The 16,568-nt window shown below is 28.0% G+C and overlaps 3 protein-coding genes across 3 annotated transcripts; 2 read left to right on the top strand and 1 right to left on the bottom strand.

Moving 5' to 3' along the window:
• On the bottom strand, positions 1–3,057 carry LOC141529448 (SET and MYND domain-containing protein 4). The gene is made up of 5 exons (XM_074245972.1): positions 2,917–3,057; positions 2,619–2,800; positions 1,522–2,305; positions 675–1,284; positions 1–604 (listed from the first exon to the last, which is right to left on the bottom strand). The coding sequence occupies exons 3-5, from the start codon at positions 2,302–2,304 to the stop codon at positions 108–110; spliced, it is 1,890 nt and encodes a 629-aa protein (XP_074102073.1). The 5' UTR covers position 2,305; positions 2,619–2,800; positions 2,917–3,057; the 3' UTR covers positions 1–107.
• Positions 3,058–3,190: 133 nt separating this feature from the next.
• LOC141529455 (mediator of RNA polymerase II transcription subunit 30-like) lies at positions 3,191–5,179 on the top strand. Its single transcript, XM_074245984.1, is given in 4 exon segments — positions 3,191–3,279; positions 4,049–4,580; positions 4,677–4,933; positions 5,029–5,179. Coding segments are annotated over 3 exon segments (861 nt in total). The 5' UTR covers positions 3,191–3,279; positions 4,049–4,075; the 3' UTR covers positions 5,128–5,179.
• Positions 5,180–9,606: 4,427 nt separating this feature from the next.
• LOC141529371 (prohormone-2) lies at positions 9,607–15,624 on the top strand. Its single transcript, XM_074245874.1, has 9 exons — positions 9,607–9,949; positions 10,365–10,482; positions 10,577–10,675; positions 10,760–10,892; positions 10,987–11,247; positions 13,550–13,645; positions 13,764–13,849; positions 13,930–14,174; positions 14,477–15,624. Exons 2-9 carry the CDS (start codon positions 10,365–10,367, stop codon positions 14,582–14,584), a joined length of 1,146 nt encoding a protein of 381 aa, XP_074101975.1. The 5' UTR covers positions 9,607–9,949; the 3' UTR covers positions 14,585–15,624.
• The last annotated feature ends 944 nt before the right edge of the window (positions 15,625–16,568 follow it).

Genomic DNA, 16,568 nt, shown 5'->3' with positions numbered 1-16,568 from the left:
AAATGTTTTGTTGAAATTTTATTGTAAGTATTTAACATTTAAAAAAGACAATTCATTACATTAGATCAATGAGAAGCGCTGGATGGAATAAAATTTTAAGAATTAAATCAGAACTGCGTACTCGAAAGTTTACTTATATTGGACATGCTATTGAAGCATTGTATTATCGATTGCTGTGTTTTGGCGGCTTCAATGTTAGGCTCTATTAAATTTTTATCAACAAACGCAGAGTGTTCTAATAATAAGGGTAACGCTTGCACGTAATTTCCGTCGTACATAATGTTAATCGCGTTGACACGCTTTTTAGTTGACTTAATCAACTGATCGGTGAGTTTTTTAATGTCAATTTTACGCGAGCAAGACACGCGTGTACAGCGTGATTGTTTAACATCAATCTTAGATCCACACAAGCATCGAAATATCGTATCACTTGTAGACAATTTCCAGTCATTTTTACAGGCCTCGCATGTACAAATAAAATTATATTTATCTGATAAAAGTTTCTGGCGTGAAAGTAATTCGTCACTTATAAAATGTGGTCCATAGCAATCTAGAATTTCAGATCCTTTTGCGATAAATCTCAACGCACGAACTACAACTTTACCTGAAATTATATACAATTAGCAAAAATTTATTTAAAGAATAATTAATTTTAAGTAATTAAATTAAATTACCGTCAGGATAAGAGTGACGAACAACATTTGGATAGCAGCTATGATTAACAAGACTGACAGTGGTATAAATAGCACCACCAATATTTCTTGGTTCCCATATTTTCGTCCTTTGATCCCGAATATTCTCAACTATTTCATAAGCGTTGCAATTAATCACTTGCATATGTCGCATTATTGCTACCGCCAGTATTTTTATTTCTTCTTCTTCAATATTTTTCACCCGAGTTTGTTCAAATACATACTGCATACATTTTGCTAAGTAAACAGCTTTTATTGCACGAGCCAAATTGACCCGTGGTTCGGATTTTTTGCAATGAGTCTCCAGCAAATAAACTGTGTTATAATCCAAAGGATCATACCTACTTATGATTGTTTTATTAAAATTATTATTATTGTCAATTTCTTCTCTGTGGTACTTTATGAATTCTGTATCCAAAGTATTGGATTCTTTGTTGATTGCTTTGATAACTGTGGTACGATATGCCAATAAAAGATGGGAGCATTGCTGATTTGAATCCAAATTCTCTAGGAAAATATCGAAGATCATACATTCGTACTTATGGTAGCTACTCCAAGCTTCTTTACGGCATTCTTCTGAACAAAACGCAACCTAAAACAAAAATAATTGATTAATATTTACATTATATAATGTAAATGTGGCCCATCGTAAAGAAAACTGGAAAAATTAAAGTTTTAGATTTTAATTATTACATTAAAATGTAAATATTATATTCTACAATATAATTCTTATAAGATCTGTAATAATTACAATCTGAAACTGTAATTTTTCAATTTTTCTTTTTTCCGTGAAAATTTTTCTTCTCTTAATAATATAAATGATACTCACTGTTTGACAATTGGAACAAGGTATCTTCGTTTGTTCTTCCAATGAAAACGACACATGACAGTGCAAACAATTGGTGCAAAGAGCTTGTTTATCAGTACTAAATGCGAACGGTTTGTCAATAATAACGACATTGCCAGCTTTTATGTTTCTAGTGGCAATCAAATGTCTTCCGCGAACAGAATCATGAAAAAGAGACACTGTGTCACTGCAACTCAACAATTTTTTACTGCGTTTTCCATCAACTTTAACACTTACTGTCGGATTATCGTTGTAATCAAATTTATTCATGTTCTTGTAAATTAATTTCAATGCCTGGTGCTTCAAAGCACTGAACAGAGTCTTATAATTATCCAATTCATTTTCTCTAGACATTTGCACACTATTTAGTAATTCAATCGCGTAGTCACAGTCTCTGCAACACTTTTCATGCAGCCCGACGCCAAATTGGTGTCTTGCTCGCGACAAAATAATTTCAATGGCCAATAAATTTTCCCTTTCAACAGCAAACAATCCTCGAGTCAGTTGGTTTATTTTGTGGGCAATTGTCTCTCTAGCGGTATCTTTTTTTATCAGATTAATATCATTGAATAAATTACGGGCTTTTTCGTTGTTTTTTCCGATAAACACTGAACAAATTTTTAACCCAGCCACCTGTTGTTGTTGCATAACCATCTCGATCATCTTGTGTCGGTTCCCAGACTTTGAGTGGTTGATAAATTGCTCCATAAAATCTTCATTGTCTTTTATTTTGTAGAGATCGTTGAAAAATATTCCAATATTCATTCTAAAAGTCAAAAAGTGTAAAACAAATTATTTTATGACATTTAATTTAGCTGTCACTTGACAATTTTTTAATTTTCTTTAACAAAAAAATTATTTTTAAAAAATTGCATTTTTAATTTTATTAAATTTCTACAAGTCTATTTTTTTAACAATTTTTTTTTGTAATAATTTATTTATTAAAAAAAATTTTTTTAATTGTCAAGTGACAGCTAATTTTAATAACATAATTATTTTTCATTTTTAAAAAGTAATAAATTTAAAAATTAAAAATAATTGAGAATATTATTGAGATAATTTAAATATAATGTACAAACTTTAAGTGTGTCACGCTGGAAAGCTGGAGTCTATACCATCAAGGTGGTTTACGATAGATTTGTTGTTGGCACGCACAACTACTCGTTGTCGAGGCAAAACAGAAACTAAAATTAGATGTCGAATCTCCGATGATCGTGTTTGTTGTAGCCCTTGTTAACTTTTAAATGCTAGGCGTATTTCACTGAGGAAAAATAAAAATAATATTTTTTTTTAAGGGGAAAGTATTTTAAGCCGAATAAAAAAATTTCAATCAATATCCATGTGATGGATTATTATAACTTCTTTTTTAATACTTACTTTTAATACTACTGCGGTATATATTTATGATGTAATGCTATAGAAATATTTATAACATTTATGATTTCGAAATTTGCATAGTGGGTGTATGGAGGACACGACCAAGCAATAAAACGGTCTACAGCTGATCTTACATTCTTGAGATGCATTAAGAGCCGAGGTACTAAACGGCTAAATTTCTAGATATTTGCGTATTATGTTGTCATATATATTATTATGTCTACATGTGTAAATCTAGTTATTTTTGTTTTAAATTACATGAATAAATTGTTGAGAAATATTCAATCTTGATTCCGCAAAGACCTTTGAAACATTAATTTTTTTTTTTTAATTCAATATGTTGATAAAATTTAATTATTTATTGTGAGTATTGATAATAATTATAATTATTTGTAACTTAAAAGTTTTTCTCTGGTTAATTGTAAATTATTTTATCTTAAATTTTTCTTCTTACGTTATTTAGAAATTATTTTAACAGACGATTAAATAATACGCCGCGCTGTAATGTCATTCTGCGCAGAACACTTGCGCATTTTATTTACATTCGTCAGACGTTGTCTAAATGCTAACACGTGTATTGTATTTAAATACACTGTATTATATTTGTATACTAATTTAAAAATTGACATTTTTATAATATAAATTTTATTGAAATATATACTATGGATAAAAATTAAATAATTATTAATTTTAAATACATATTTTTATAATTATCTAAAAGAGATATTCAAAAAATAATCCAATTGTTTATTATGTATAAAATAAAATATTAAATATTATTTTTTAGAGGTTATAGAGGTAAGATAAAAATTTTATAACACTGAAGTTGACAGTGTTAGTAGTGACAGTAGCAGACAGTTAAGAATTTTTGTAACAAATAAATTATGGCAAAAAAAAATTATCAAAAAAATTGACATTTAGAAATTTTAAAAAACTACAAATGCAATTTTTTAAAAATGATTTTTTGGAGCAAATTTATTTGTTAAAAAAAATTAAAAAATTGTCAAGTGACAGCTAACTTTAATGTCATAATTTTTGTAGAATTTTGTAGCAATTAAATTTTTTAAAACAATAATAAGAATGTATATTTTAATTAAAGTATTGTAAAAATAAGAACATAAATTTTTCATAGATTAAAAAAAATAAGAGGGTTGCTGCGATGGCTGGACAACAACCGTCTTTCCTATCGGGTTTCCCGGCAGCCCAGCAGCAAGCGATGATTAACCAATTCGGTGGCGGGCAAATAGTGCCCGAGTTGATAGGCCCGCAGCAAAGAGGTATTTCATCAGGTTTGATAAATCCTCAGCAATTTGGAGCCGGAGTGGGTGGAAACATTGGCCCGAATCCGGCCCAGCAAGTTATGACTCAGGAGCGTCAACAATTAGCACAGCAAACTCTTATGCAGCAGATGCAACAGCAAAAAAGGCAGTTACCACAGCAGCAACAGACAGCTCTAATTTCACAGAACAATCAGATTGTTAATCAAGTTCAGACACCTCAACCTTCTATTCCTCAAATGCAGCCTCAAGTTCCACAACAGCAACCGAGACAGCAAGAATTTTCTCCAGTTTCTATATGCAAAAAGGGCCAAGAAACAGTTCAGAAAATAACCTTAGCAGTTCAGGAACTTTATCAAATGCTTAAAAAGATTCAACCTCCAACTGGTGACTAGTTTTTTTTTTCTCAAAGTTTAATTAATTAGCTTACAGTTGATTTTTTTATTTATTTATTTAATATGAAATGAAATGAAATTATTACAGGACCTCATTAAGGATATGCTACAGCGGTTAAAAGCAAAAAATCCGTGATAATTGCTTTAAATAATATTTGTACGCTTTGTACACACTTAAGAAGGATATATAACTTATGTAATGAGAATAGCCAGCTCCAGGGTATGGAATACACCCACATCGAAGGTTTAATTCCCTTCAAAGGAGAGTGGGATATGAAATCTGATGAGAAAAAAACTTCCAAAGTCTATCGTCATGTCTGTGAAGAGCGTAATCAATTAATTGAAGTAAGTAATTTATTTTTTATTACCAACAGTTATGTTTTTAAATTATTGTCATTAAATAAAAAAACTACTTATTAATAATTGTTTCATAATTTCAGCAATTAACTATAAAAAATCGTCACCTGAAGGACATTATTGATCATACACGATTGATAACATCAGAAATAAATATAATGCTACATATGTGGCGATCTTAGGACAAATTTGTTGAATATATTTATTAAAATAAATTATTTTATACAAAATAAATACATATTTTTAATTCATTAACTAAAATAAAAAAATTTTTTGAATATTTTGTTACCAACAAAAGGTAAGAAAAATAGTCCGTGATTCCAGACCGCTTGTGAAATATATTAATAATTTTTTACTCTAGATGGTGACTGGTGTACTGAATCAAATTTTATTTCCAGAATCGAGATATTTTTTGCTAGAATGTGAAGAAATGAAAAAAAATATTTCCCCTGGAAATATGAGAGCCATATGGACGTATAAGAAAATTTATTTTGGGAATTAATATACATTTTCCTTAAATGAGCGGACATTAAAAAAAAAATTTTCTTAAAATTAAAAATTTTCTTTCGAAAATTCAATTTTTTGTTCAACTCCTTTTTCTTTTACGCAGTCATGTGTTTGCACTGAAGAAATCCGATATGACTTACATTTCCGCCTTATTTATTATTTTAAATAATAATAATATTTATAATGATTTAAAAAATTTTTATTTACTACAACAATTAATTTTATTTGTAGGCTTGCGGTGGTTAATTACTTACGATTAATGACGCCAAGCTTAGGTTTCCTTGCGAAGAACAAAAATGCGTAATGGTGGAATCGTAATTTGAAACTTTTTTATTTATTTTTTTAAATTAATTAGATAAAAACTAAAAAAAATATTTTAAAAAAAATTGCACTTTAATTTTTTACATGTGAAATTTTTTTTTAATTTTTATATAATAATTTTTTCAATCAAAAAGTCTAAAAACTTCTAAAAAAGATTTATAAGTCAACAATCATAAAAGTAATCACATCTTTGCAAATAACAAGGTCTTATTGTAATAAAAAAAAAAAAAAAAAAAAAAAAAAACTGTCATTGTTATTCACAACATAAAACTTATTTACTTTTCATTTTTATGTGAGTATCTACCATTATACATACGTATGAGTACATCCGAGTGTAAGTTACATATATCATTTTATAATAAAATAAAAATGAAAAACTTCTAGCATTTATATATTCGAGAAAAACATATAATCATATCTGACTGCTCTTTTGTTATTTTTTTTATTATAATATTTTTTATGAATAAAAATATCTTTGTCCTAGTTTAAAATATTATTTTCATGTTTCAGATTTATCGGATATCTCCAAAAGGTGCTGAAATGTAGAGCTTACTCCAAATACATTAATCATGTTGTTGGGAGAACAATATATCAAAGAATTAACAGCAGGCAATTTTACAGTATTTCATGAATGAATCCCAGGGCTCATATCAACATATCAACAGGCGGGCTTTACTACGCAACCAGTGAGCTAGTGGACTGTTTCATCGATTTGCTGCTGATGCTGACATGGTTGTTGAAATTTAATATCTGTATCTATATACAATAAATGTATGTGAGTATGTATCAATATATGATGCGCAAGGACTTGGAAAAATTTCTACGTCATTATGCTTCTCATTTTATATTTTATGTTGCAGAAGATAAAAAATAATAATACAATAAGACTGAATGAACAACTCTAATGAGGACAACGGTAGCTTACGAGCTTGCAAAAGAATAAATTTTCCGACTTCTGTATTTTAAATTATTTTCATAAATGGGTATTTATTTTTGTATTCATTAACTAGTTTAAAGGATAAAATTATCGATATTAATATTTACGTTTTCATCGGTTAATATTAAATTATTATAATTAAAAAAAAATATATAAGTATTAAAGATTTTCATAAATATGATTTAATTTTTTCCCATAAAAATAATAAAATAAAATTATTATAGGCTAAAGTAAAAATAAAAAAAATCTGCACGATCACGATGGTGTAAAATATAATTATAGATTTCAGTATAAAAAGGCCATTGGACCGCCAAAAGGGAAGCAGATTTCTCAAATGAAGAAAATTTATTTTTTATAAAATAATATATAACTTAATCCATTATTGAAAAAAAATTTAATAATTAGAATAGAATAGATATTTTTTGATCGAAAAATTCATATGTAAATATGTAAATTGAAGCTTATTTTCTCAGCTTTTAGATGCATTTTACAGAATTCAAATATCTTGCCGCGTTCAAAAGTTATTTGAAGGAAAATCAGTAAAAATGTGGAATTTTCAAAATTTTTAAATGCTGTAATTTCTAATTTATTTGTCTGTTTCAGCTAAAATTTGAACTCGGCCTCCGTAATCGCCCAAACTTTTGAACCATATGTGTTTTCTGACTCAGCTTATCGAGTTAAGTCGGAATATATAAAAATGTTTTAAAAGTTTATGAGAAGAAATAAAATAAATGGATTTTTATGAAATCAATTAAAAATGACGACGTTGAGCCTGTATCAAACAACAGTAATATGAGATACGTGAGGTAGAATTTCTCTAGATTACAAGAGTGAATAAAATGTTATGACGTTGTCGATAAAAATTATCAAAGGATCTTGCCGAGTAGAGAACACATTTTAAAGTTCCTCGAAGTAAACTTGTCATACCTCACAATTGATACTCATACGTTTTTTACCCTCTTACCTTTAAAGAGGGTAGTAAATATATAGTCAACAGCTTCTGTAGTCTTTTCATAGTTACTTTCATCTATGGTACCCTTAACACAATACAACCCAGCATTAGCATCAGCGAGAAAGAGTCCTTTGACAAGAAGAGATGATTTTAAGCAATACACAAGTAAAGCCATGTGGCGACGTTGATTCGCTATACCAACAATCCAACGGGTGACGTCAATGGTTACCTTTTCCTTCACCCCTCGTACTCTCCGTGAAGCGACCTCTTCTCTCCGTCTACCCTCTGGCCTCTACTCAACCCTCCTCAACAACCCCTTAGGTCTCGGCGCTTGACTCTTTCTCGCTTACTCTCATTCTCTTGCTTTCTTCATTCTCTTTTACCTCGCACTTGTGCAGATACTGGTGCTCGCGCCCACGCAAAGACCGGGGCTACTCTGCTGATATAGAAATCAGGAGATACAAAATTTCCACCAGCTTCTTTTTCACTCCACTTCTTCCTTTTTGTTTTTATTATTTATTTCAGACTATCACATAATCTAAGTAATGCCTACTAAATTCTCTTTGTTTATTCTGAAAATCTTTCACTGATTTTCCTTTCTTCATTTATCACTTTTATCCAGCCTAATTTTTTTATGCTAATAAATGAATTAATTATTAAATTAAATTAAATTAATTGTTATAATATTATAATTAAGGTTTGTTAATTGAATTAAAATTCATTACATGATTCGTTTATTTGTCTATATATTATATTGAGTAAGTAATTACTATTTATTAATATTGAAATTAAATTACTAGGTCCATTAAATTATTTTTAGCTATTAAAGTTAAATGATAAATATTCTTTCAGGAATATTAAGAAAATCTAATTTAGAGAGAAGTTAATCAAAAAGGATCAATGAAAAAGAGAGGATGAATACAAACTGACGAACATGTATAATGAAAAGAGCAAGTTGTGTGTGTGTGTGTGTGTGTGTGTGTGTGTGTTGTCCTGTTCGACGTGAAGCATAAAATAGAACAAGAATAGGTGTTTTCTCCATTTGATTTACGTGTGTACCTGTATACTCATATACATTGAATTTGGCTTATAAGAACCAAGTGGTGACAACGTGGGCGTTTAAACTGTGTATTACAGTCACGTGAGCGTTCAGTTCACTGTAGTTGTGATATTACTTCTACGTGGTATAAGAACAGAGAAAAAGGGAGTAAAATATAAAGCCAGCTGATCTTTACAAAACAAGACAAGTAAAACTTTGTATAGGTACTGAGTTAAGTAAAGCGATTGAGGGAAACTCAGGTCGGCTTGAATTTTTTGTTTTTACTTTATTATCAATTTATCTTCATTCTGCTTCTGACTTTACATTTTTCTTTAGTTTCATATTCAAATTTTACAATTATATAAATTTAGTCTTGGGGAGATTAATTAAACATTACTTTAACTACGTCAAGTTTTATTCATCTAAAATTAAACCTCTCAGATGAAATATTCATTTTGAGTTACAAAGTTTGTAATGAAATAAAAATTTAATGTTAATATTCACTTGAAAATTAATCTGTTACAATATTTGTTCAGTTATATACTTTTTTTGAAATGCTTTTGGGTTTTAGTAATTATCAGCTTAAGTTAGCTATCAGCTGATAAAAAATCATTTACACTGCAGCTTTTTATTAAGCTCTTTAAACATTTATTTTTAGTCTCAACCACTCGCTTTTGCATTAACGAACGTTAAAAATTTAGTTTTTTACTCCTATAAATTTTTTTTTCTACATGAAATTCTTAATTAATATATTACGAATATTTATAATACATAATCACAAAAATATGGAGTGTCTTGGATATGAAATCCAGTATATTTTTTCGACATGCGAATGTACAAAGATGATAAGTGTTAAAGAAGACTACAATAGCAGTGAACCAAGTCAAAGATATATATCGGTACTTTTTCTTTCTATTCATAACATTCTTTTATCTAGAAAAAAAACATCAACAAAAAAAAATAAAAATAAGAAGGGGATGACGATGAATGCTGGTCACTGGAGGGGATGTCAGAATAAAGATGGTTGATCGACCGTACCCACCTACACAGCTTCCGCCTCTCATTTGCCCCGAGCACCCCATTGCTACCCGGGACTTTATTCACGATAGGTGTTGGCTCACTTCTGGATTGTCCGCCGTTGAATACGGAGGTGCTCCAACCAAACTCAGTGATCTCGGCGATAATATATTTTAACGAGACAAGTATTGTAAAAAAACGAATCTTTCTTTGAGGAAAAAATCCGACAAGGTATTTTTTATTTAAATTAAAATATTTTCATCAATTTTATATTTTTATCATTTTTTTAAATTTATTTTAAATGGCACTTGAAAATAATTTCTACGCGGAATTGCTGACGGGTTTGTTCGAGGCAACAAGTGTCAAAATTTGTGCTTTACATTTCAACTGCTTGCTATTTATTTATTTATTATTATTATTATTTTTCGAGCCTGTTCGTTGATCTCAATGCTTTTTCTGATAATATAAAATTTATGTTAATACAAGTTTTATAAATTAAACAGATTATAATCATGAATAACAAAGTAAGAGTAGAGAAAAATTTACTGGCGTATTTTTTATCGTTTATTATGCATAACACTCAGTGTATTATTAAAATAATCTCATGAATTATAAATCTGATTAAAACTTTATGAATTATTTTTAGATGACTTTTTCCTGGACACGATTTTTTTTCGTGGGAATTGTCGTTGTTGCCGTTGAGTCGTTAGCTACTGGATTATTGGAAGATGTTGCTAAAGCCGATCAAATTATGCGGCCCAAAGGTATTCAAAGATTCTCAACCGTAACCATAGAGTCATTTGGCTATAATTAGCTGATTATAATTGAATTTAATCAAATAATTCGGTATGATTACAGCCAAGCGAACGCAAGAAATATTAATGTTTGGAAATCAGCAGAACCGACGAGTTGACAATATAGCAGCGTCTACTTCGCACAATACAAATATCGAAAAAAGTAAGTTGATTTATTTATTCAATATTTACCCTAAATTAACCCACTGGAAGCATAAATTTTAATAATAATTTCATTGATAAAAAGGAACTTTGGGAACATCAGGATTTGAAGATGTAAAAGCAGCTTTATCGGATGAAGAGGGATTTAATGACTACAAACAACCGTTGAACCCGATGTTTGAACGTAACAATCTTTCACCCTACGAAAAAAATTATCTGTAAATATTTTTGATAAATATTAACTTGATTTTTTAGACTTAATATTTAATAAATTATTTTTTTATTTTTTATTTATTTTGCGAATTTTTTTAGGTACGGTAAAGTAATGATGAATGAGGTCAACGATGATTTACCAAGAAACTGGGAAATTCCAGCGTACCCACGGTACTTTAGCTACAGCGAAGACCGTCGTAAAAGATCTGAGAAAGCCGGAAGTAATAATAATAATTCCAGTCCTTCATCTGCAACCCGCCCAACCCAATCAACTTCATCACCATCAGCGACAACTGCTTCTCCACCACCCGCTACCACCCGGAGTACTCAACATACCAGTTTAATTCAAGCAAAACGAAGGTAACTTATTTTCCTTGTTATTCCATTTGGTAGTAATGCCAAATACCTATTTTCATTATATTCCACAGCGTAAAATAAAATAAAATAAAATAAAGCTACCAGAGTAATAATGGTAATAAAGATTATTATAATAAAGCAAGGAAAATTAATTTGAAAAAGCTATTAAATAAGAATCAAAGTAAAAGCCATCAAGATTTTTTCCTTTTATTTTCAACGACATCTCATTTATATTTAATGAGCATCACTGTCAAATGACAAGTAACTCTTAGCGAGTATGATGGTGTGACAAAAAGGCTTTACAGAAGCCCACCTGTAGATTGTCATTGAAGAACTAACTAACAGAATGACTGCTTAAATTTATCGAGAGCAAAGTCGTTTGATCTGTTTTCATTGACGTCCTTCGCTTTGACCGTATCATGTGTCAACAACTACAACCCTTTTTCAGTCTCTATTTCTCTATCTATTCACATTATCTCTTTAAAGTCAGTCTATTGAATTTTTCCCATTGAATATTATTTATTCAATACGGGAGCCAATATCTTGAATCGGTTTGACATTTACACAGGTAACGATGATAATTCAACAGAAGCACTATTTTTCACCCACGCACCAATAATTTATCAAATCATCGTTTATTATTTAATCAATATACGACATTCGTATAATACTGAACTATAAATATCTTTTATAATTTTATATTATGACGACTTATATCAATCAGATACTTTGTATTCTGTCAATTGCACACGATACTACTAGAAAAATCAATTTCGTGGTGTGGGTGTGTGAGTGGACTCGTCATTCACTAAAATTTAATAAAAAATTAAATTTATTGAATACTATATTTATTTATTATAAGTTTGTTTGTTACGCTTTTACGCGAAAACTACTTATAAAAGGATACTTTTTATTAAAAAATAAAAATTTATTTTTTTACAAAAGATAAAAAAATTGTTTGTCAAAAAATTAGAGTCACATTGATTCAGTTCCATTGGAATGTAATGGTCTTTAATATTTATCTATGGGCTTAAGGGTGTATACCGGCAAAAGGTTCCAGTGAAAAGCCATAAGGGCGTATAAAAAATTTTTTTTTTGGGAATCAATGTATTTTTGTATGAAACGTGAAGAAATGCAAAAAAAAAATTTTCTTCAAACTAAAAATTTTTTTTGGACTTGGAAAAAAAAATAGAATTTTTATTATACGCCCTTATGGAATCAGCAAGGCGAAAAATTTATCACAAGTCTTATTAGAGAGCAGAAAAATTTATAATTGGCTACAGTGAGGTTTAGAATAATAATAAAATGAAGTAATGTAACGCTTTGAAATGAGATAAGAGGGAAAATATAGCGCTATGACTATTTACGTTATATATTTCTATCTCTATTCGATTCTCTCACTCTAATTCTGGATAACTTGGTCACAGAATGAAAGTTGTGTTATTGTAATGCTTTTATATGTATGTATGTATGTACGAATGGATAGATATCATCCTGGTCTTGGAGTCTGCACACTGCGGCTGAGCGTTCGATACTCATGACGCAAAGGAAATAGAATGAGAGAAAGGGAAAATAGGAGTGAGCTTAAAGCTTGGTTGGTGTGCTACGAAAAAGCTGAATGGAGCCTCCAGGGAAACTAGGTCATAGAGAAGGACTACTGATGACTCGGCAGTTTGCCAGATAACAACATTAACCGATTCTCTTCCTCTTTTCTCCACAAACTACAAACTATGCACTCCTCTACTATTCAATAGAATAGACTGAATATATTTGCTCCCTAAATGCATTAATACTATCTCGTTTACTCTGCCTCTGCATATTAAGCGTTGAAATTAAGTTAAACAAACTATTATTGTAAGATGTTTTTTTTTTTCATGAATAGCTATATACATATATTAAGCTGTCAGTGAATGAAAGTTTATTTTTTCTTAGACAAATTAGCTTAGTTCTTGCTTTTTGCGGAGAAGAGTTTTAGAGTTTGTATTTTCTAGTTGTTATTTCAGAGAAGAGTATAAAAATCAATAAGTAATTATAACTTTTACTTGAGACTTGGTTATTTCTCAATAAATTAGTTTTATAGTTAATGTCCTTCATATATTAACTTAGTTTTTTTTATAAATATTAGTTTTCAAACAAAAAATAAATAAATTTCTTACTTTTAACATTTATTCAATAAAATACAACAGTTATTAAAACTTAGTTGACATTTTATTAAATAATAGAAAAAGTTTCAAAAACAAAACAACCGAATAAACAAACTCTTATTTACTATATTAATAGATTTGATAAATTTTTTTTCTTGCAGCCCACCTGCTTACCCAGAACTGAGATATAAACGAGCTCTCGACCGTGAAGATCTTTTAGCCTTACTCTCCCTCTGGGAAAACAGCTCACGTAACAGGTAAAATACTATTTAACTTTTTTTACAATTTATCATTTATCATAAGATAAAATAACATTACTATCTCTCCTATATTTTTTTATTTTCAACTGAAGAGATAATTTATTTTATGCTTCAGAAACTGGAGAAGCTACGGCAGTGACGAGTACGAAAACATAGACGACGACGGTAGTGTTGTGGGACTTGAAGACGAGGATCCAAGATGTAATAATTTGTACCTTATATTTTATTTAATCTAGCTAATGTAAAATGTTAATTAATTTTTTAATTTATGGTTTATTCAGCTGGTGCATGGCTAGAAGGACCCATTTATTCTCCATATCACTTTAATCTTAATTCAGATGTTGTGCCGTCGGAAATTGGAATCCCAAGAACACATCCAGTTAATCCTTATGAGCAGTATAACACTCAGTATGTACCTCCTTATGAGAATCCACAATATGGTGCAGCTCAATACGGTTCACTTTATCCTCAGCACACTTACTACCCATCGGAAAAGAGGTTTATAGTTTCACGGAAACGTTCTCAGGTAAAATAGCAATTTTTTATCTTATTTATTATTTTTGTAATCTAAATGGATTACTGACTTATACATAACTTGATTATAAATATATTTATGAGCATCCGTTAAAAATACAGAGGCAATTATTTTTCAATTAAATAATTTTTTTAAATTAATTTATTTTTTAAAAATTAATTTTTTTTTAATTTTAAAATAATTTTTGAGTTTAAAATTAAGTGTTTTTTTTTTTTTAATTTTTTAAATTAAAATAATCAAGTTTTAATTTTATTTATTAAAGTCAATTTTAATGAGTTAATTATAATTAATAGGGATACGATTCTTACTCCGGTCGAAATCTCAATGACATTGTGAGCTTTTCGCAGATGATGAATTCACAACCCCAAGGATACCTCTATCCACAACGCATTCTATATTAATTTGATCAATCGCTTCTCTAAAATTATATTTAAAACGAGAGACAAGAAATAATGATCACGAGTTATGATTCATTTGAATAAGCCTAGATATCTTCAGATTAACGTTAATAAAAATCAATAATTGAATAATTACATGAAAAAGAAAAAATATATTTTTCTTTTTAAATTTATTCTTAAATTTCTGTATAAATGTTATTTAAAATACTTAAACATGAGTCTGAAGATATCTAACTTAAACTAAGGTTGAAAATTTTACCTTATTTAAAAAAAAAAAATATTTATATGGCGTGTCTTAAATTCATAAAGTGATTTTTGGAAGACTAAGGATTAAAGAATACATTAATGTTACTTATTAATTATTATATAAAACAATATACAAATTATTATATATATATGGAGTAAATGATACGACTGATTTTACATTTAAGTATACGCTTACCAAAGAATTTTACATTTATTATTATAAAAATATAAATTATCTTTTAGTCATTTGTGTATAATTTTAGTTTGATAAAATCTTCACACGATACAGATTATAATTTTCATTATATCTATTCTATTGATAGTTCAAATTTATCAGATGAATTAATAATAATGTCTAAATGAATTTATATAACAAGATCAATTGGGGATTATATAATAGTTATAAACTAACTGTCGAGTCATATGGATAATTTATGCTCCTCTGTAACTATAAATAAATTTACGAGCTAACTACGGTAATTATAGATTTATTTAGATCAAAGGAACCCTTATGAGAGGGCAGAAGCTATTAATCAGGACAGTTTAACTTTAACTATAACTCAACAGTAATTAACTTCTTTTCAATTTATGTTATGCGTATTCTGTATTTGTATTATTTGCTCACTTGATTATAGTATCCAATGTAGTAACATTTGAATTATAATTAGCTTCAATGCTAATGTGGAGCTACGGTAATTTATTTAAATGAAATATTGAATTAATAAAAAAAAAATCCGCTCAAGTGTTAATTCTGAAAAAAAAAAAAAAAAAAAAAAAAAAAAAAAAAATCAAATAAATTATTCATTAAATATTATAAATTTTAAAAGAAAAAAATTGTATCGTAATACCTGTGTCGTGTGATTATAAAAAATTGTGTTTTTCTTTTAACATTTGATTATTTATTGCTACATCTTCTGTATGTATACGTCTGTGAACTTAAATAAGAATACAATGCAACTAAATTGATAGTCCATGAAAATAAGAAACTGAATATAAAAGTAGAAAACTTTTGTATTGATTTTTGTCATAAAAAAAAAAAATTATCATAAAAAAACAAACAGTAAATTGAAATTATTTTGCATTATATTCATTTGAAATATTAAACCTTGTTAACAAATTTATTATCGCAATATAATAATGAAAATGAAGTTAGCCGACATTTCAAAATTTTTAGAAATTTTTTATTGAAAAATTTCAATTAAAAATTAAAAAAAAATTGCACATGTAAAAACTTGAAAAACTATAAGTGCAATTTTTAGAAATATATTTTTATTGTAATTTAATTAATAAAAAAAAATTAAAAATTTTTAAACGTCTGCTAGCTTCAGTGGAATATATAATTGCATAAAAAAAAAAAATACGCAGCTAAAATCTAGAATACATGATAAATTATTATTTGTCCGCCGTGCATGCCGAATGTGGTAATTAAAACAAATGTTTATTAATATTTAACAATTATAAAAGAACCTATATATATATATATATATATATATATATATATATATATATATATATATATATATATATATATATATATATATATATATATATATATATATATATATATATATATATATATATATATATATATATATATATATATATATATATATATATATATATATATATATATATATATATATATATATATATATATATATATATATATATATATATATATATATATATATATATATATATATATATATATATATATATATATATATATATATATATATAT

This window comes from Cotesia typhae, unplaced genomic scaffold (assembly GCF_013202065.1).
Source record: "Cotesia typhae breed Kobodo isofemale line unplaced genomic scaffold, CoteBio_Ctyphae contig_48, whole genome shotgun sequence".
Lineage (NCBI taxonomy): Eukaryota > Metazoa > Arthropoda > Insecta > Hymenoptera > Braconidae > Cotesia > Cotesia typhae.
This window is presented reverse-complemented; position numbering and strand designations above follow the sequence as displayed.